This window comes from Monodon monoceros, unplaced genomic scaffold, assembly GCF_005190385.1.
Source record: "Monodon monoceros isolate NGI ecotype Baffin Bay Population unplaced genomic scaffold, NGI_Narwhal_1 Super_Scaffold_15, whole genome shotgun sequence".
NCBI lineage: Eukaryota > Metazoa > Chordata > Mammalia > Artiodactyla > Monodontidae > Monodon > Monodon monoceros.
The window spans coordinates 41,238,251-41,259,851 of record NW_021703771.1 but is presented as its reverse complement, the minus strand read 5'-3'; the positions used below and the strand labels follow the sequence as shown (position 1 = coordinate 41,259,851).

Below are 21,601 nucleotides of genomic sequence, written 5' to 3'. Positions count from 1 at the left end.
TGAGCAGATGAGATGCATTCTTGACACTAAAGGAATGATTGCTCAGATCTTTGAGCAGAAATCTCCAGCTACTGCAGCCAGCTGCTTTAGACTGGAATTTCACGATGTAACAGGAAGAGAAGAGGCATTGAGAACTGTCAGGGAAACAACACCTTGAGGAAATCAACCCTCTAGATTCTGACAACAAACAAAAGTTTGGAGTCTGGAGGTCAGGCAGCGCAGTTTGCTCAGTGGGGAAAGCTTAACGAGAACTGTCCACCTACCTCCCTTGCACCCATACTTCACGTCTTTGTGGAGCCTTGAAAGATCAGTCTGTCCATAAAATATAACTGCCTTCTAACTTTGCACCCAAATTCCCCCCATTTAATGCATTTCTCTGGGTTATAGTTGTCCTACATGCCACCAGCACCCTCCACTTCCTTCCTGCTTGCTCCCTGATGCCTGAAATTCCTTGAACATGGAACAAAGGGTTTCATTTCATAGAGAGTGATGAAGCTTAAAATGCAAGCGCCCCTCAGAGAGGTAGCACAATGATTTAAATTCACACCGTGTAGCTGAGGTATAAATGAGGGATCAGGTTTTTTCCTGAGAGGACCTTTAGATGAGGGAAAGGCAGAAGAGAGAATAAGGATACTAGAAAAAACGGTGCTGGAGAAAGGACAGTCTAGAGAGGGTAAAGGGCGCAGAAAGGAGGTGAATCTGTGTGGCCTCAGCATATGTCCGCACCCACCTTGAGCCCCCGGTGGGTACTGGGCAGCCCAGTGCAGGGGAGAGGCGTGGCTTTCTTAGGGAGTCAGCTCTGGTCTGAAACCCAGCTGTGCAGCCGTAACAAGCTGCCTGACTTCTGTGCACCTTAATTTCCTCACATGTAAAATGAGGGAAATAAAACCCACCATGCAGGCCTGCTTTGGGGACTATTTTATTTGAATTGTGATGAAATAACATAAAATTTACCATCCTAACCACTTTTAAGTGTACAGTTCAGTGGCATTAAGTACATTCACATTGTTGTGTAACCAGCACCACTATTTATTTCCAGAACTCTTTTCATCTTGCAAAACTGAAACTCTATACCCACTAAGCAATAACTCTGCGTTCCTGCCTCTTCTCAGTCTTTGATAGCCACCATTCTACTTTGTTTCTATGAATCTGACTGCTCTAGGTGCCTCAGCTAAGTGGAAACATACAGTACTTGTCCTTTTATGACTGACTTATTTCACTTAGAATAATGTCCTCCAGGTTCATCCCTGTCATAGTACATGTCAGAATTTCCTTCCTTTTATAAGGCTGATTAATATTCCATTGTATGTGTATACCACATTTTGTTTATCCATCCATCCATCGATGGACACGTGGGTTGCCTTCTACCTTGGCTGTAGTGTATAATGCTACTATGAACATGGTGTACAGATTTCTCTTCAAGACTCTCTTTTCTTGAGGGTTTCTTTGAGACCCTCAGTTCTTCTGGGTATACACCCAGAAATGGAATTATTGGGTCATATGGTAATTCTATTTTTAATTTTTTGAGAAATCACCATACTATTTTTCACACAGGCTGCACCATTTCACATTCCACCAATGGTGCACATGGATTCCAATTTCTCCACGTTCTCCCTGACACTTGTTATTTTCTCATTTTTAATAGTAACTATCCTAATTTGTTTTAATTGAAGTATAGTTGATTTTCAATATTGTGTTCCAGGTGTACAGCAAAGTGATTTGGTTATGCATGTATATGTATACATATATTCTTTTTTTCTATTCTTTTCCATTATAGTTTATTACAAGATATTCAATATAGTTCCCTGTGCTATACAGTAAGTTCTTGTTGTTTATCTATTTTATATATGGTAGTGTGCATCCGTTAATCCCATACTCCCAATTTATCCCTCCCCACCCTTCCCCTTCAGTAACCATAAGTCTTGTCTCGATGTCCATGAGTCTGTTTCTGTTTTGTAAATAAGTTCTTCTGTATCATATTTTAGATTCCACATATAAGTGATATCACATGATACTTGTCTTTGACTTACTTCATTTAGTATGATAATCTCTAGGTCCATCCATGTTGTTGCAAATGGCATTAGTTTATTCTTTTTTATGGCTGAGTAATATTCCATTGTATATATGTACCACATCTTCTTTATCCATTCATCTGTTAATGGACACTTAGCTTGCTTCCATGTCTTGGCTATTGTAAGCACTGTTATGCTCACACAGTTATGTTTACAAGTGCTGTTATGAACATTGGGGTGCATGTATCTTTTCAAATTAGTTTTCATCTTTTCCAGATATATGCCCAGGAGTGAGATTGCTGGATCATATGGTAACTCTCCTTTTAGTTTTTGTTTATTTATTTATTTATTTATTTATGGCTACATTGGGTCTTCGTTGCTGTGCGCGGGCCTTCTCTAGTTGCAGTGAGTGGGGGCTACTTTTCGTTGTGGTGCGTGGGCTTCTCATTGCGGTGGCTTCTCTTGTTGCGGAGCACGGGCTCTAGGTGCATGGGCTTCAGTAGTTGTGGCTCACGGGCTCAGTAGTTGTGGCTCGCAGGCTTTAGAGCACAGGCTCAGTAGTTGCGGCGCATGGGCTTAGTTGCTCTGCAGCATGTGGGATCTTCGTGGACTAGGGCTTGAACCTGTGTCCCCTGCATTGGCAGGCGGATCCTTAACCACTGCACCACCAGGGAAGTCCCTATTTTTAGTTGTTTTAAGGAACCTCCATACTGACTCTACCAATTTACATTCCCACCAACAGTGTAGGAGGGTTCCCTTTTCTCCACACCCTCTCCAGCATTTATTATTTATAGACTTTTTTTTTTTTTTTGCGGTATGCGGGCCTCTCACTGTTGTGGCCTCTCCCGTTGCGGAGCACAGGCTCTGGACGCGCAGGCTCAGCCGCCATGGTTCACGGGCCCAGGCGCTCCACGGCATGTGGGATCTTCTCGGACCGGGGCACGAACCCGTGTCCCCTGCATCGGCAGGCGGACTCTCAACCACTGCACCACCAGGTAAGCCTATATATAGACTTTTTAAGGATGGCCATTCTGACCCATGTGAGGTGACCCATGTCATTGTAGTTTTGATTTGCATTTTTCTAATAATTAGCGGTTTGAGCATCTTTTCATGTGCCTGTTGGCCATCTGTATGTCTCCTTTGGAGAAATGTTTATTTAGCTCTTCTGCCCTAACCATCCTAATTTTTAAATATAACCTGAATAAAGCTGCCCATATACATGTCCAAAAGTCAAACAAATGAGTACAGAGAAGACTTGGAGAATAACATGGGATTATTTATCACAGACTTTCTTGAAGGGCAGAGGATCCCTCCTGCTCTCTCACTACTACACTGTGTCTCCTCAACCTCCTCTGTGGGGCTCGTGCTACTTTCTCATCATCCCTTTCCAAACGTTCCTCTCTCATCTGACTTGCCCTGCTGTGTTCAGCCTCCACAGGAAGTAGAATCTGGTCTCAATGTGCTTTTCCCTCTTGGAAAGCAGCTGTCTGGAATTCTGGTGAATAAAATTTTCCACTCCATTATACAGATAATGAAAATCACCTGACATATAGTAGATAATAAATGGTAGCTAATCTTCTGGTACCTATCTCGCAGGGGTACTGTGAACAGTTAAGTGCATAAATAAATGCACACGAAGTTCTTAGAACACTTAAGCGCTGAGGTTAGCTGTTATTATTGTACTGGTGGTAATGGGGAGCTCAGTCTGTTAGGATTTAATCCCTTTGTAGCAAGAGATGCTGCCAACAACTTTGGGTCCAGTTGACCACTCTGAGGAAAGTCACCTTGGAGCAGATAATCTTTGGCCTTTCCAGAACTTTAAAGTGTTCCCCTTTAAGTATGCAAATGTAAGGTGAATAGATGCCATCGCCCTGGGGTAATGGAATGACAGAGCTTTTGTAGCTTGACAGAAGCTGCTGTTCCCAATATACCCTTTGTAGGGGAAGGAGATGAATAAATCTGTACGGGGCTCAAGGAACCTCTTGAAAGGAAAAAGATTGAGAGGTAATCCTTTCCACGTGAGAGTTTGTGTTTCCAGGACCTCTTTGCTAGATTTGTGAGGTCCTGACTGAGTCATCTGACAGAACAGGAAACAGTTCTAGCGGGCAACTCGCCTAGAAGGAGGGCCACCTGGACGGTAGGGCAGCATCCCGGGGCTCAGCGGGTGCGGGGGGGGGGGGCGGTGAGAAGGGTGGTGATGGGTTCTGGCTTCTGCCTGTGTCTGGCTGACCCTCTGGGCTAGAAGCAGCCCACCAAAGCAGTGGAGAAGTAACCAGTGGCTCTACGGCTTTGTCTAGTGGCTAGTTTATTTCGAACTGCCTGTATCTCCACAGTTTTTGCTTCTGAAAGAGACACAAGAACATGTTGAGAATCTTACAGTTTGCGTGCCTAGCACCCAGTGCACGTCTGGAATAAGGCAAGGCTCACTAAATGTTGTGGGACTGGAGTTAGCCAGAAGGGCAGGACCAGGCACTGAGAGCCTGGGCGTTTCTTCTCTTCCTGCCTAGGTTCCAGCAGTGACGCCAGAACTGAGTTATGGGGAGAGTTAGCCAACACTAGGGACCCTTTGGGTGAGGACCATCCTCCAGGAAATGCAGGACAGGAGTTTTCTTCTCTTCCTCATGGTGTGTCATAGTTTCACTCTGCCATTTCAGCACTTAAAATCATAGCATTTAAAAATGGAAACTCAAGGCTTGTCCAAGGAATGAATCTTTTCCTTTTTTCTTTTTTCCTTTCTTTCCATCTATGAAAGCTGTAGAATGACAAGTTCTGAGCATTAGGTCCAAACGGTTTTGTTTGTAGAGGTGGGGAAAGCTGACCTTTATGGAATTATGCCTTTTGCAAGAATACTGAGCAGCTCTAGAATCTGGCAAACACAAATCCTCCCCTCCTAGACTTTTAACTAGAGGGAGAGGGCTGGCCCCGCTCTTGACCGCTCTATTATGCACACAGCAGCCATCACCACATGTAAACACTGCACTTTGGGAACTGGCACAGCCTCAGCCCCACCCTTTTATTGCCTACACCTTTCCCCACCCACATTAAGCGTTGTTGTCAAGAATTGTGCAAAGAAAACAAGTTATGTGGGCTCCATCCAAGCACATAAGGAAGGACAGACCACAGCAGGGCAACAAAGGAACGGGAGGAAACATCCCCACCTAGAAGTGAGACAGTTCAGGAATCCTTCTCCACAGACTATCTGGCTGACCCTGGTGAGGTTACTCCAAGTCTTGAGCCTCAGATTCTTCAAAGGTAAAGTGGGAATGACAGTAGTAAATGCATCTCACAGGACTGTTTGCAGGATTAAATGCACTAGCAAGTAGTATATGGTAGGTCCTCAGTGAAGAGTTCCTCTCCTGGGACTTCCCTGGTGGTCCAGTGGGTGAGACTGCATGCTCCCAATGCAGGGGGCCAGGGTTCGATCCCTGGTCGGGGAACTAGATCCTGCACGCACACCGCAACTGAAGATCCCGCGTGCCGTGACTAAGACCCGGTGCAACCAAAATAAACGAATAAATAAATAAATAAGAAATATTTTTTTAAATAAGAGTTCGACTCCTGTGATGCCAGCTAAAAGGGTGTGTGTGTTAGCCTGAGAACACCAGGGGGTACTGCTGGGGGCCGGAGGTGTTCATTTCCTAGGCTCTCTGACACTTTCCCTGTCATCCATATTTCACTGTAACTGCCTCAGGCATGTTCAGATGGAAGTTTCTTGTGTTCAGGACACCCTCTCTAAACAGTTTACATCCTCAGGCCGCTTTCCAGTGGGGCCCCAGCAAGGGCTCCTAGGTAGGAACCATTAACTCCTTCCCCCAAGTGCTGCCTTTCTGCTCGGGATAAACTGAGATGGGAGGAAGGCCCAGCTACCAGCAATTAAAAGCAGCACTGCAACACTTGGTATCTCCCCACAGAGCCCTTAGGCTCACATCTGGGGAAACAGTTGGTGGGAGAATTGGAAAAAAAGATTCCTCTTGTTCTTCCTGATGGGTTGTATTCCAAAGGCAGTACTTGACAGAAGCATCTTTCAGGCTTTTCCCAATCCATTTAAGGGCATCTAAGAGAAATGAAAAGTATCTTCACCCTGCCCTTTCTTTGATCTCCCTCTTTTTTCCTCCTCTTGTCATTCTTCTTGTCTTTTCTATTCTCATCTCCTAATACTGATAGCTTTTTCAAAGTATCCTGGTACCAACTGCTCCACATGCAAAAAAATGCTATTTTCCCCCAAACTAAAAAAAGATTATTATAATAATAATTTTGAGGCAGAAAGCTCAAGGCCAAGATAATAAGTACAATTTTTAAATCTTTTTTTTAATGAATGAAGTACTACACACTTGTTGGAAAAGGAATCCAACATATGTATACTATACATACACATATGTATAGTATACATATTTTATATCAATACTATAAACAGGATAAAAGCCCTCTGTTCTGACCCATTCCCCTCAATCCTTTTCCCCAGAGGTGATCACCACTTAACAGTCTGGTATGCATTCTTCCAGACATTTCTGTCATTTTTGGTCGTTTAGCAGATATGTAGTACTTGCCAACTATGTTCTGGGCAGAGTGATAGGTGTTGGAACCAATGGTGAATAAACATAAATAAATAAATAAATATATATACACACACACACGTATTTGTTATATCTATTGGCAAAAATGAGATTATGTTTCTCAATGAATAATATCTCAGAGCCACTTTTCCTTGTATGTGGAAATAAATATATACATAAATAAATATTTATGGTTTTTAACAGCTGTGTAGTATTCCACTGTAGGGTACACCAAAATGTATACACCCTGTATATGTCGTTTTAAAAACAAGCAGCATTCCCTCTGCTTGCAGAACATAGAGCAACCTGCTCCACATGGCTCACTTGAACAGAACCTGGAGGTCTGGATAGGGATGCTCTGGGGCCCGTCCCCTGCTCAAGGGTAGAGGGGTGGCCAGCCGAGTGGGCTGACCCTCGGGACTCAGCAGGCACGCAGAGCGTCCAGGAGCACAGTGCGCCTGCCCAGCACCCAGCTGGCCAGTGGGTAACTGAGTTCACACCCGGGTCCCTCTGACTCCAGAGCTGCGGCCAACACAGCTCCCATTACAGTCTGTCGTCCTGGTCATCCTGTTTCTAGCACCTCCTTTGGCAATAAACTCTGTAGGCACTGATTAAGCAAGGAGAAGGAAAGGCGAGGAAATAAACTTGAGTACGTGAAAAATGCAGCCAGAGGAGGGCTGTGTGTGTGTGTCAGGGGCGGGGGGTGGTTCTCAAAACTAGTCACTTTTTCATGCCTGTGGATGGGGCAGGATGTGTGTGTGTGCGTGTGTGCGTGTTTGTGTGTGTAGGGGGATGGACAGTGAGTCCTCCCTTTGTGATTAAGAGCAGCAAATGCAGTTAGAGACAGTAAGAAGTTTCTGCTTCATACTCCTCCCCATGATCTGCCCCCAGTTTCCTCCTCTGGAGCTGCTAATGAATAACCGATCTTAACACCCAAGTTCAATCCCCTCCCCAGGCACCGTCTCAGGCCAGGGTACCAGGACGACGACAACGCTGAGGTCCAGGGCAGTGGGAACATTCCTCAGCAGTTACTTAGCTGGGTGGTTAAAAAAGAAAAATGCAGCCTAATTGGCCAGTGGCCTTTTCTAGTGAATGAAGGAGGTTTCTGTTTTAAGAAATAAAGTGACTTCTCAGCGGCTGTTGATTCACTGCCCACAGGGAGATTTTTGAGCCGAGGCTTCCTAGCCTCGGTAGAAATTTGCATACAACTTCCACTTCCTGCTTCGGAGCCTGTTCCGGCTTTACCTGGTCCGGGAGAGGGTGGAGGGAGGCCCGGAGCGACCCAAGGTGGAGTGACCCAAGAAGGAGAGAGCGCGATCACCCCGTGGCCCGGTCTGTTTGTCCGTAGTGGCTCTAAGGTAAGTTGTTCAGAGTTGTCACCTGCCTCGCCTTACTTCTTTTTGACCTGTTTCCCAAAACAGTTTTCTCCTTTACTGAAATGTGCTGCCTTACTTTCCTCCACCCGCCTCTCCCCACCTTTCGTTTGTTTGTGTACAGAGAGACCAGCTTGGGCTGGGAAAATGACAGCTACATTTCTGCTGTGAGAAAATGCTGGTGGTTTAGTATTTCAGACGGGCGAGCGAAGATTAACTCTTTGAGGAGTGGAGACACACACACACGCCTGTGTTTGAGTACTTAGTGTCCCCACAAGTTTCGATTAAGAAGACAAGCCCCATTCTCCAGGGAGGGAGCCGGGGATGGCACAGATTAAGGAATTGGCTTCCAGCCTCAGACACGTCAGTAGCAGAGATGGAGGGAGAACTCCCAAGTTTTCTTGATCCCTTTTTCACTCGGGGGAAGAAAAATCAACACCACGTTCTTGGGCCAGGAAGTTCATCTCCGCTCTGTGCTGGCTGTGGCGCCCTGTCAGCTCCTCTCCCACAGCCCTCCACCCTCCCAAATGACCCAGACATTTGCTGGCACGGACAGTAGGCCTGAGCCTTTAGGGAAAACCAGGGGAGAAGTGCTATTATTTGATCTTAGAAGCTAATCGAGCGTCCTATGACTTTCAAGTTCAAGATGATTTCTTAGCATAGGGGGATATTTTTTAATGAACGGGGGAAAAAAGAGACCAAATAAATAATAAAAGCAGAGGACAAGAAACTTGGTTTCAAGTTCTCACTCCACTCCTTGCTGGCTCTGTGACTTATGCAATTTACTTTGGTTTCCCTAGGCCTGGATTTCTTCATCAATAAAATGTGTGTGGGGTGGTGAACTAACAAGATTATGTCGAAATTCTAACGAAATAAGGCTGGGGTGATGGGAATCCCAGAGGGGTAGCCATAATGGGTGGTCTTAGAAGAGTGCGTTTTGTTTACTGATTACTCAAATACATTCATCTTACCTCTTGCTACTAAGAGATAGTTAGTCCCTGGAGGAAAAGGACTCCTTTCTTAATCCTTCTCTACCTTCTAGCACTCAGTATACTATCAAGCACCTTGTAGGTGCTCGGGTTTCTTCCATATAAGCTGCTCTGATTTGTTTCACTTATCTGCTCTCGAGGCAAAAGGTGAAGCCATAGCCTGGGTAAGAGGCTGAGAGCGGGGCGTGGTGTGCTGGGCTGCCACGTGGCTCTGCAGGAGGCTGCCTGGAATTTAGGTGTTATTCTTGGCTCTAGTTAAATAAGAGAAAGCAGGGGGTTTCTTGAATTAGTTTATGTCCCATTTGGGTTACCCAGGAAGAACCAGTCCGTGCACTTGCCCACAGAGTCAAGGCAGGCCCGAGAGCTGGCAGACGAGCCTGGCTCCAGAAGGCTACGTTACTGACTTAGCAGGAGCTGGAAACCACTCCTTGGCTAGACCAGTCACTGTGTGTGGGGCCTTTAATGGGGGGTGAAGGGAAGCTGGGAAGCACATCTAGATACCACGTAAGGGTGATGACTAGGATCAGACGCATTATTTGATGACCGACACACAGAATCCTTAAGCTTTTCCAAAAAAATCCTGATTGTTTCTTTTGAGCTGTTACTCTCCCTCCATACAGTTCAAACAGGCCCTGACTGTGTGGGATGGACTGACTCACGGCTTTCTGTATTGCTCAGCTGTTTCTGTGGAATATCAAGGCCCTGGTATGGCCCCTGTCATGTTTTTAGATGGCTCTCTCTATCACCCTGGGATGGGAGGACAGGAATTTCAAGATGTTTCACCTGTGATGAGTTACTGATTTTTCTTTTCAAATAACATGCACCACTATCTGAAACCAGGCTGTTATTTGCTGCCAGCCTAGCTTTGATCCAGAAAGGCCACCCACAGTCATTCCTCATCTGGTGTCATTTGTGATGAGGTGGCACTAGACAGAAGCCCCTGCTCTGCTCCGTGCCTGGGGTGGGCTGACTAGGAGTGAAAGCATGTTGGGGAGCAGGCTTTTAACTCGGGGGTACTCACTTTGCAAAGATGGAAAATATTTAAGCCTGCTTCTCTCAAGATTAAGGTGTTAGTGATTTTCAAATGCTCTGAAAATAAGAGAAGAAGGCAGTCATAGTTGCACGAGTTCAGAATCATAGTTGCAGGCACTCAGAAAGATCGATTATGCGGGTAGTTTGTCTAAATTATATCTACGTTTAGAAGAATCGAAATCTCGGAAATATCCTGAATTCTAATCATTTTTCTGCTACAGGAAAATTTAGATTAGCCTTTCAAAACACATATGCATTGCAGGCAACTGCTGCAGGGAAAACAAAAAAGAGCACACAGACTAGCCATATTAAACTTTAAGTTCCTTTCAGATCCAACGAAATGACCCCTAATGTTTGATCACAGTTCCTTATCAAAACAACCCTGCAGGCCTTCCGTGAGAAAGCATCTGAGGATTAGAATCAAGAAGCTCCCCCCTTGGGCCTCTCCTGTTTCTTCCTAGTGCATTGTCACCGAGATATTTTTAGTTCCTGAAACCCAGGCTGTCCTTCTCCCTCGGACATTTGACATTCTTTGCGTCTCTTGCCCAGCAGGCCTCCTACTCGCCCACATGTGCTTTGATGCCTGAGTGTTAAGCTCACCCTGTGCCTCTGTGTGTGTGTGTGTGTGTGTGTGTGTGCATGTGTACAGATGTGTACACAAACCTTCCTGGGGACCAGAAGTTGTAAATTGGCTGAGGAAGGAAGGTGGGCTTTCATCCCCTCGTGATTCGCAGAGCTGAGCCAGTTTGGCGTGGTTCCCTGATAAAGCAGCTGAGATCAAGCTATTCAGGACTGACTGGAGCCCCCAGCCTGCTTGACCCCCTTCTTTCATCCTGAAGACGCAGGCTGGCTGGGGTCTGGGCAGCTCCCTGAGCAATGATGGAAACTTGGCCCTTCCCCACCTCACGGTTTTCCTGTGCTCATGGTTCCAGTGTTTTTCCTTCTTCCTCTCCCAGGCGGGGTCCCAGGTCTCCCTCCCACCTCCGATTTCCCATCCTCCTCCTCTGTGCTGTCTGCCCAGATTCTTCCCAGCTCAGCAGCTTACCTGTAACACTCTTGCCTTTTGCCTGCATTCATTCTTTCCCTTCCCTTCCAACTGTAATACGTAAAAATCACAGTTTAAGCAATATGTAAAAATCACAGTTTAAGCAAGCCTCTCTCCTCCACCAATAAATGACAAGTTTTTTAAACTTTTCCTTCAAGGTTTCCCACTCTCCTTGCTTCTCTTCCATTTTCCTTTCTTCCTTTCTATCCCTTCTCCTCCCTCTGCTGATTTTTTTTCCTTTCTGCCCCTTCTTTTCCTTACTCTGGGGTCTGGACTGAATTAAGAATCATGAACGTTTGTTTAGAGAAACATTATCTGAAACAAAACAAACAAACAAGAGAACCCATGGGCTGGTTTGAGGTTGTTCTCTAAACGGTTTTTACCAGCTTCCAGCGTGGTGGAGTCAGTCCTTTCCCATTAGCCCCGTCATTGAGTTGAGCAGCTCAGAGGAGTTGCAGAGCAAACTTCCGCACATCAGGTCGGGTCACGCTGCACCGCCTTCAGCCTGCTGTGAGCTGTACTGTGCAGGGTATGAACAAGGGCCAGTAAATGTTCCCTTGTCTCCAGGGCTCACCACTGCTTCCAATCCTCTGGCAAACCAAATGGAAGAACTTCTCTGTCTGGGAAATTCTGCAAGTGAACTTGGAAATATTTCTTCACTGGAATTTGAACCTGAGCCACACAGTTCACTCAAAACCAACTTCCACTAAGCAAACCAATGTTGGGAGAGTTTGCATGCGTTGGGGCAGTAAACAAAGAACATTAATGAGTTTAAAGATTTTTTTTAAATCCCAAATTTTTGGACAGTTATGAAAAAAATTACTCCCTGGAGAATGAAGTAAGACCTTGAGAATCTGTGACTGCAAGGACCTGGTCCAAAGTGCATCTGAGGATCTTCCTAGCTGTAAATTTATATATTTATTAATATGTCCACCTGAAATATTCATGCTGTGTGTCTCTAGGACCCTTCAACCCTATTGTTGACCCAAAGAATGCTTTTTTAAAAAAATCCAAGCAGTTGGTAACAGCAAGCCTTGATCATTTAGGAGCTGGTAATGTGGTTTATTAATTACTCAGGCTGCTCACTCCTGCCCTTCCTCTGTTTCTTGCTCTGCTATTTGTCTCCTTCCAGGGACATAACACCTTCATTAAATCCCATCCATCCTTGCCTCAGAGGCGTCCCCTGGAAGATATCCCCTCTCTAGATGCATCGCCAGTTATCCTCACCCTTTGTTTGTGCTCTGTCAACAAGTTTTCAATTTACTTAGAATTCAGTTTATGATTAAAATTTAATGAGATCCAATCAAGCGCTTTTCTCAAATCAAGATGCCTCTGCAGTCTCATCCATGGCGTGAAGGAAAGCCATCACAGGTTTCCAGCCTGGCCATTCTTGATAAAACACAGGTGGCATGTATCCACGCCTCCTTAGCTTCAGGGTGAATGGTTCTGAAACCTGTCTATTCCAGGAGCTTCTAGGGTTTACTCAGCTCCTGCCATCCCCTTTCTCCCCTCCCCCACATAGCTGTACAAGTCAGTGCCCCCAACTGAGAATCAAGTGGGTTCAGTGCCCAGGCTCTGGTGCTGAACTGCTTGGATTTGAACACTAGCTAGGCTACTTACTGGCCCTGTGGCGTTGGGAAAGTTACTTACCCTCCCTGTGTTCAGTTTCCCCATTCCTAAAACGGGGCTGACAACAGTACCTACAAATAGGGTGGCTGAGAGGATAAGTTAATACATGTAAAACACTTGGAACAGTATTTGACACATAGTAAACATTTAACAAATATTAACAATTATTGTTAACAAAGGGTAAGGTTTCTTAAGTATATCCGTTTCATTAGGTTTACATTGATTTCTCAGCATAATCTATATCAGAGCTTGATAAACTACAACTGTCGAGCCAAAGGTGGCCTATGGTCTGTTTCTGTACCTGCCTATTGCTAAGAATTTATATTTTTAAAGGGCTGTTTAAGAACAAACAAACTAACTGAAAAGCAGGGTATGAGACAGAGACGGTATGTGGTCCACAAATGTGAACTATTTACTATCCGGTTCTTTACAGAAAAGGTTTGCCAGTGCCTGATCTATGTGGTTTAATGGAAAGAGGTAGGAGATCTATAGGCTAGAATTGGCGGTGACTTTGGAGAAGCTATTTAACGTGCCCACGGCTCTGTACAATAGCAATGGTGAAGTGAAACCACGTACCTCGCCTGGGACCCAGCTGTTTTAAGGACCAGATGAGATGGCGTATATCGAATCTGCCAGAAATACACATGTTGGTTAAAAAGATATGGTCTCCATACATTAGTTTCATATAATAGGTTTAGCGTCCCGGTATAAAACAAGTGAACATTGTCTAGAAAACAGTTCTAAAGCCAAATCACTTGTTGTTGTAAAAATAACAAAATAGCCATTGTTTTGGGAGAGCTTGATATGGGCCAGGCCCCACAGTCAGCACTTTATTTACACCTTCTTCTTTTACCCTCCCCATTTTCCCCACTTTACAGATGAGAAAAATGAGGCCCAGAGAAGTTAAGTAATTTTCTCAAGATCGCACGTCTAATCGTGCAGCTAGCAGAGAAAATTTAATCATGGGGAGATTGAATCTAGAGCCTGTGCATTTAAGTCCTGCATATTTTCCACATCCTAGAAATATGTATTTATTCAGGGTAAGCCCGTCTGGATGGCAGAAGCCACAGTTAACTGTGAACGTGGACATCATATCTGTGAATATGTGCCCTGAGAGAGACTTGTGCCCTATGCACACCAGGATGGGGTCTAAGAGACCTGCAGAAAGCGAGGCGGGCGTGATGGGAGGAAAAGAAGCTTTGGGATGAGCGATGAGATAAGAAAGGTAGTGCTGCGAAGACTGATAGGCTCTGTTTTGAGAAACTAATAATTTAAGGCAGAATGTGCTGGAGGAGAGAAAGGTTGCTGGGAACAGACATGAGCAAAGACTTGGAGGCAGCAAAAGAGAGAGAAAGAGAATGAATGGGAAATTCTGTGAATGGGACACCAGGGAGCATTGTCACAGGGGATGTCAAAACTACTGATGTCTGGATAAGGTCTTATCTGCAAAGCCAGGCTACGCAGGAAGGGTAGGGGGCAGAAAGGAAGCGAGAGAGCCTGGGACAGAAAAACTGACAGAGAGATTTGAAGAAAGATGCTGGTCAGAATCTAAGAGCTGGAACCACAGCTCACAGTCCAAAGGGCAGTGAGATTCCAGAGAAAGAAAACTGCTGTCTCTTGGGTCAGATCAGAGTAAGAACCAGGCTCACATACACCACGGTTTCACCTGGTTGTGTGGCCCTGGGACTAGCCCTCCATTCGTAGCTTGCGCCACCCCAGTCCCACCCACTCCTACCGTGGACAAATGTCCCCATCCTCTGCTGAACGGTCTTTTGTATTTTATGGGACGGTTCACTCTCTCCTGGGTGGCCTCAGCAGTGCCTCGCTCACGTTGATTCTTAATCTTTGTGAACATCAGAATCACTGGGGGAGCTTCTCCTTTTCCTTTTTTATCTTTTAAGTAGATATACAGGCACTTGGTACAAAACTTAAAAGGTAAAAAATGCTCTGAAAAGCAAGTCCCTCTCCTGCCCCTGTTCCCAGTCACCCAGTTCCCTTCCCAGAGGCATCCTGTGTTCCGGCTTTCGGATGTGATGGTGTGGGCATATACAATCTCAGCTCGTACAAAGGGCGGTGTACTCTATGCACTGTTCCGCTCTTTCCTTTTTTAACTTCACAGTAAATCTTGGAGATGGTTCCACATCAGTTCACATAGCACTTCCTCAGTCTTTTCAAAAAGATGCAGAGTGTTCACTGTAAGGCTGGACCATAGTTTTAAAAGGCAGAACCTTTTTGGACGCGTGGGTTGTTTGTAGTCTTTGCCATTACAAACATTGCTGCATTGCCTATCCTCATAGCCTCTTCGTTTTAAATAATATGTGCATATCTCTGTAGAGGAAATTCTTGGAAATGAAATTACTAGGTCAAAGGACATAAGATCTTAAAATTCTGATAGTTATGGCCAAATTGTACAGATTACACTCCCCTTGGCAAAATATGAGAGAACCTATTTACCTGTGGGACTTAAACAGCAAAAAAAGGGAGCCCTGGCCCCGCCTCAGAATCTCTAGGTGTGAGGCCTGGACATCTGTATTGTGAGCCTCAGAAAGCGCTTCTGAAGCAGAAACTCTTCTGTGGTCCCTGGCCAGCCAGCCTCTCCCTTCCCCCAGGGGTTTGAAGCGATGAGCTAGACGTGGCTGTCGTGCTCCAGCCTCTCCCCGGCTTCCGGCTTGGAACACTCTTCCCTTCATATCTGCATGGCTTGATTCCTTCCAGCATCATCCTGATAAGCTGAGACTGTCTAGAGCACCGCCAGCCCTGGGGCTCACCAGGGCCTGGTTGGCAGGTCTTCTGTCCCCCTCGGGGGTCATAGACTTCTCCTCTAGGTCATGGCTAGAAAACGGCTTTTCCACTTAAATCCAATTGCCACCCGCTGTTAAGGATGGGAGCACAGGCTGTGCCAGGGTTACAACTGCCTGGACATCATATAGAGAAGGGTCTGGAATAAAACAGGGAAATTAGAAATGGTTAGGAGCGATGAGATACTGAGTTAATTTTTTTCAACGTGCATTATTATTTTTTTTACAATATTGACATTAAAGACCAAAAAGTAGGGCTTCCCTGGTGGCACAGTGGCTGAGAGTCTGCCTGCCGATGCAGGGGACACGGGTTCGTGCCCTGGTCCGGGAAGATCCCACATGCCGCGGAGCGGCTGGGCCTGTGAGCCATGGCTGCTGAGCCTGCGCATCCGGAGCCTGTGCTCCACAGCGGGAGAGGCCACAACAGTGAGAGGCCCGCGTACCGCAAAAAAAAAGACCAAAAAGTAAAACTGTCATTTCCGACCCAAGCCACTGATCTGCCCAAGGCCCTCTGATGTGGCATCGGTGTGTAGTTTTTCTCTGTGACACCCTCAGGAGGGTGGCAGGGTTTTTCTGTCAGTTCTGGCCGGGGTCTAGGGCTGGAGGGGCCCTCGTGGTGACTGCAGGCCTGCCCCACCCTCTGCTGTTCTTCGCGAAGCTCTGAGGATGCAGGAGGAGACCAGCCGCTTTCGTGTCTGAAGCAGAACAGATGTCCCAGCACGCTGTGTGGTGGACTCACTGTTATTCTGCCAGTGAGGGTTCAGGTCAACCCTGCCGTGGGGGGGTGGGACCTCTTCAGGCATGGCCCAGGCCCGCCTCGGGGCCTGACACTTAGTGGAACTTAATACATATTTGAGAGGAAGAGAGGAAGAGGGAAGGGTATAATTTCAAGAACTCTGAAATCCTCCCTGCCACCTTTCATGAGCCTGAGATCCTCACTGTCAGGGATCCTTCCAGCTACATGGATCTGTCTCCTCTCTGAAACAGGCATCAATCATTCATTCATTCAACAAATATTTATTGAGCACCTACTATGTACCAGGTATAGTTCTAGATGCTGGGTATGCAGCTGTGAACAGAAGAGTCAAAAATCACGCCCTCATGAAACTTACATTCTGGGGAAGGGGGGAGACAATAAACAAGGAATGTACTAGATATTTGTATTTATAACATACCTTTTATAGTATATATAGTGGTGATAACTGCTACAGAGAATGATAAAGCAGGGAAGGGAGACAAAGAATGCAAGAAGCATGTAAGAATTTTAGAGGGTGACCAGGGAGCCCTTACTGAGAAAGCAAGAGCTGAGTAAAGACCTAAAAAAGAAAGGAATCAAGCCATGCAGATATGTAGGGGGAAGAGTGTTCCAAGAAGAAGGCACAGCAAGTGCAAAGGCCCTGAGGTAGGGCCTTTGATTTCCTGTATTAGTTGTCTTCCTTGAGCTGGATCACAAGCAACTTGAAGGTAGGAATAATGTTTTATGTCTTAAGAAATAATTTTGTTTACCTTTCACAATATACCCTCTTGTACCTTTTGAGTTTTTTGTCACTTGTAGGTATTACCATTTGTAAAAAAATTTTAACTGAGCTTATGCCTCAGAAGAGGGGGTACACAGCACAGAGTTGGACACATAGTAAGGTTCAGTAATCATTTGCTGTTTGAATATTTGTACAAATTTGAAACATCAGAGTTCATTTTGTTTTTTAAAGATTACTAATCCCATAGCTTTCCTGAAAGGGTGTTCACTGCCATGCCGGGTTTATTCACTATCATCTGAGGAACCGTCTGTTTATTTTCAGACCAATTTCAACGCTAGAATTCCCACCCTAGGATGGACCTCAGATTCCCAGTCACTGACCACACTCTGGAGATGACCACATTTGTCACCCTTTTTATTAGCTTCCTCCAAGTCCTTGAAGGTTCCTCAGCTAGAAGAGAATTTGCAACTTTTTAAATTAAATTTAATTTTTTTAGGGAAGCACTTCTAAGGTATTCACATTTGAAGACCCAGGGAGAATATAAACAATTGTACCTGAAGTGTGGAAAATGAATATGAATTGCATACCAAGAAATAGCTAACAGCATTTAGTTCTCTTGCTGGCTGGCTCACTGGCTGCCACTCTTACCCCGACCCCCCACCCCGATCCCCCCCCCCCATTCAGCTGTGGGCCCACAGATGCTTGCAGGAGATTACGCAACACTCGGCCAGCCCTTCGGAAAATACTTCTGTTTCCTGACTGGCTGAAGAGCATGTTGTATGGCATATCCAATTTCATAGCTATAGAAAAATTGTAAGAAAGAAAGGAAAACAATGGTGAACATTTTAAAATACTCAGTAGTTGAAATATGTGTGTTTTGGGTAGGTCTCATCAATTGAAATCAGTTGAAATTTGTGTGTTTTTACAGGGTCTAAGCAATTTAGGTGATGAGGTCTATCCTCTGCAGAGTCAAAGGGCAGGAAGTACACCCAGCCTAGACAGCAGCCTAGAAAAGAGCCAGCCCGGGGCAGGGGACACCAAGGCAAGGAGGGAGGGCCCGCAGGGACTTGGAGCCTGAGGGAATTTTCTGTTGTGCCAGAAAATGGTACAAAGGTTGTTTGCAGCAGATGGGTAAGTCTGATACCAAGTGAGAGTCAGAGAAGTGTTAGAGGGCATTCATTTGGCAGGGAGTGCAGGGCAGATTGAGGTCTCTTTCTATAGGCCAGGAAGATAAATTTGGTGGGAAACTACTGATCCCACTTCTGCTCTTTGGGGCAGCATTTTTTTTTTTTTTTGCGGTACGCGGGCCTCTCACTGTTGTGGCCTCTCCCGTTGCGGAGCACAGGCTCCGGACGCGCAGGCCCAGCAGCCATGGCTCACGGGCCTAGCCGCTCCGCGGCATGTGGGATCTTCCCGGACCGGGGCACGAACCCGCATCCCCTGCATTGGCAGGCGGACCCTCAACCACTGCACCACCAGGGAAGCCCTGGGGCAGCATTTTAAAATGCGTGCTGTCTTCTTGCCATTGGGTTGGGTACTGGGCACAAGAGAAGGGGAATTCATAATTTTCCAACTTGTCTTAGCACAATAACTGATGGGCATCGTGCCTTTGGGCACAGTAAGCCCTCAGTGAGTGTTTGTGGTTGAAATTCTACATGGATAAAATAGGAATTTAAACATCCACACACCCCCGCCCCACACCACCCCTTCTCCCTGTATGGCACTTGAGGTATGCTATGTACGAGGCCTGCACGGAACAGACGAGCAGGATTGTTCTTTTCACTTCCTCGCTCCCACTATCCCTGCTCTGGAGCCTTCTGCAGGCCTCCCGTCATCACCCTGTGACATCTTTTTCCGTGACCTGCCTCCTTGCTTCCCCTGGAGCCTAAGCATCCTGGGACATCATCTCAACCAATCTTCTGATAAGGGGAGGCGAATTTTCTTTCTCATTCTGTTATGTTGATTGAGAGTTCTGTTTTTATAGGTAAAACCAATATTACCTGGACTGTGGGCTAACTGCTCTGTGGGCTAAAGGCTAGTTTAGCGAGCCTTGTCCATGCAGCTACTACATCACAGGCCAGATGGTCATGCAGGCATCGTGCAAGAGGGAATTAAGCCCTCCAAATAACCTATAGTTGTAAGTGGAAAATGTCACTATGACCTTTTTTCCAGTGCTTTTTAAACTCAGGCTTTAAAAATCTTTTTCTTAAATTGGGCAATAGTCACAGGGGGCAAAAGTTTAAAACTTCAGAAGGTAAAAACTCTCCCTCTCCCCCACCTCAGCTTAGCTCCATTCTCAAAGGCAACCAGTGCACCAATGTCTTGTGTGTCCTCCATCCATGTTTTATACGTGTGCAAGCAGTTATGCTCACACACACACACATTCCCCTCTCTTTATTTTTTCACACAAAATAACAGCATCGTATACACATTGGTCTGCACCTTGCTTTTCTTTAATCACTTAACAGTATATTTTAGAGATCATTCCACATTCGTTACTGAGATTTCTTTCATCATGGATTCCAAATACACATGAAACAACCCACATTCCGATTATTTCTCCTTCCTCAAAACTTGGCTGTTGATTTTCATCCGTGTCTTTCCCTTGCTGGTATATGACTTCTACCACATAATGGTCCAGTCATATTCTTTGAATCGCCTTCCAGATAAAAATATCTTAATAAGCCTTAGTGCCTTTGCCTGGAGGATAAGTGAACAATTTTACGTGATCAGGGCTCTGCCAGTGCATTGGTGTCACTCTACTGTTAATTTAAACCACATCTTGAATGAGGTCCCTTAAGGTCATAAAGCGGGGGACTCCAAGAAATGATCTGACTTCTGAGGCTGTGGCATGTTTTCTCTTGTTCCAGCAACTAGGATGATCCGAAGCATTCCTGTGGAGGTTGATGAATCAGAACCATACCCAAGTCAGTTGCTGAAACCTCTCTCAGAATATCCCCTGGAAGAAGAATCCGAGCTACCTGCTCCAGATACAAGGAACATGGCACCCAACAGCTTGTCTGCACCTCAAACCCTTCACTCTTCCTCAGGAGACTTTTCTCGCGCTCACCCCACCCTGAAGCTTTCAAACCAGCAGCCTGTGTCCCAGCAGGTCACCTGCCTGCGCACTAAAGTCCTGGCAGAGAGTGAAGACAGCTTCTGGAGGAGACACCCAGACCCCGGCAAAGATTTTCCCTTGGGCTGCTCTGCAGCCAGCGAGCCTGAGGCTGAGTCTGTGGTTGGAGCCCTCACCCCGGAGCATCAGTTTTCACTTATGGAAAAACGTAATCAATGGCTGGGATCTCAGCTTTCAGCAGCTTCTCCTGACACTGGCCATGACTCAGACAAATCAGACCAAAGTTTACCTAATGCCTCAGCAGACCCCCCGGGCAGTAGCCAAGAGATGGTGCCACGGGCCTGGATCCACAGGAACCGAGCAGCCCCAGACCTGCGTACGATAGACACGGGATATGATTCACAGCCCCAGGACGTCCTGGGCATCAGGCAACTGGAAAGGCCCCTGCCCCTCACCTCCGTGTGTTACCCCCAGGACCTCCCCAGGCCTCTCAGATCCAGGGAGTTCCATCAGCTTGAACCTCAGAGATATCCAGCATGTGCACAGATGCTGCCTCCCAACCCTTCCCCACAGGCTCAGTGGAACTATCGCTACTATTGTCCTGGAGGCCCCGATCACCTGGTGCCATGTAAGTGAGCTTTACCTCCTCCGGACATTCTGGGCTGGGTAACTGAGTAAATGGGAATCTCACGTCAATGTCTTGCATCGTTAGACCAGCACAGACAGATCAGAGGGCAGGGAGGACATTTTGCTTCCTATGGGGCCTTCCGCATGTGATTGGATTTGCAAGGGGCTTTAGAATAATGCTTTATCTTGGCCCAAAGCCCGTTCCGCTTGGAACCTGCTTCTCTAGGAAACTTTAAGTATAAAACAGATTCCTCTCTAGGGTAGTTTTAAGTGAAACTTGCTGAGAGGCAGGGAGACGACTCAAATAACTTCTAGAAAACTTGGTTGTTATCCAAATTCTTGGGCATCTGGGTTTTTCCTTCTTTACATGCTTCTTCTCCACCTTAGATTTTTCAGAGAAAGGGGACTTCTGTCAAAAAACTCAGAAGGTGCCCAGAATGTCATTGAGACTGAATTCATGCATTACATGAAGATCCAGTTGCTCCTGTGATTACATTGCTAAAAGGCCTTTGGAGGTTGAACCATCAACATCTACCCTACCATCTAGCCACACTTGAGGACTGGCAGTCCCCCTAATTTGTCGAGCTGTTTCACATCCCCCTGCATTTGCCCACACTCTTCTCTCTACCCAAGATGTTTTTTGCCTTCGTGTACATTTGAACCAGTTCTATACCTTTTTTTCTTTAACTGCTTTTTTGAGATCTAATTTATACACTGTGAAGTTCACCCTGACCCCATTTAGGTGTACAATTCAATTTAGAGTTATACAACCATCACTATATACCTCTTTTAAGACTTAGCTCAAGTGTCCCTCTGGCAGTCTCCCGAGATCAGTCCCTCCTTTGGGCTCTCTGTTTCCTTATACTCTGCCTGTTGGGGCACCTAATGCCAGTATGGCATTTACTTATGGACTTGTTTACTTCTCCTTCCAGACTGTAAGTTTTTGCACATTCAGCAAAGGTGTATTTTCTTTTTTTTTTTTTTTTTTT

The 21,601-nt window shown here is 45.9% G+C and overlaps 1 protein-coding gene across 3 annotated transcripts in view; it reads left to right on the top strand.

Moving 5' to 3' along the window:
- The first annotated feature begins 2,970 nt into the window (after positions 1-2,970).
- TRAF3IP2 (TRAF3 interacting protein 2) overlaps positions 2,971-21,601 on the top strand; it is a 45,986-nt gene continuing 27,355 nt past the window's right edge. For 2 of the 3 annotated variants that reach the window (XM_029223588.1, XM_029223586.1), the window contains exons 1-2: positions 7,526-7,923; positions 19,780-20,613. In XM_029223588.1, the coding sequence (XP_029079421.1) occupies positions 19,788-20,613 (826 nt within the window). In that variant the 5' untranslated portion in view covers positions 7,526-7,923; positions 19,780-19,787. Of the gene's footprint in view, positions 3,008-7,525; positions 7,924-19,779; positions 20,614-21,601 lie in introns of those variants that run through there. The other variant, XM_029223587.1, reaches the window with a different exon arrangement.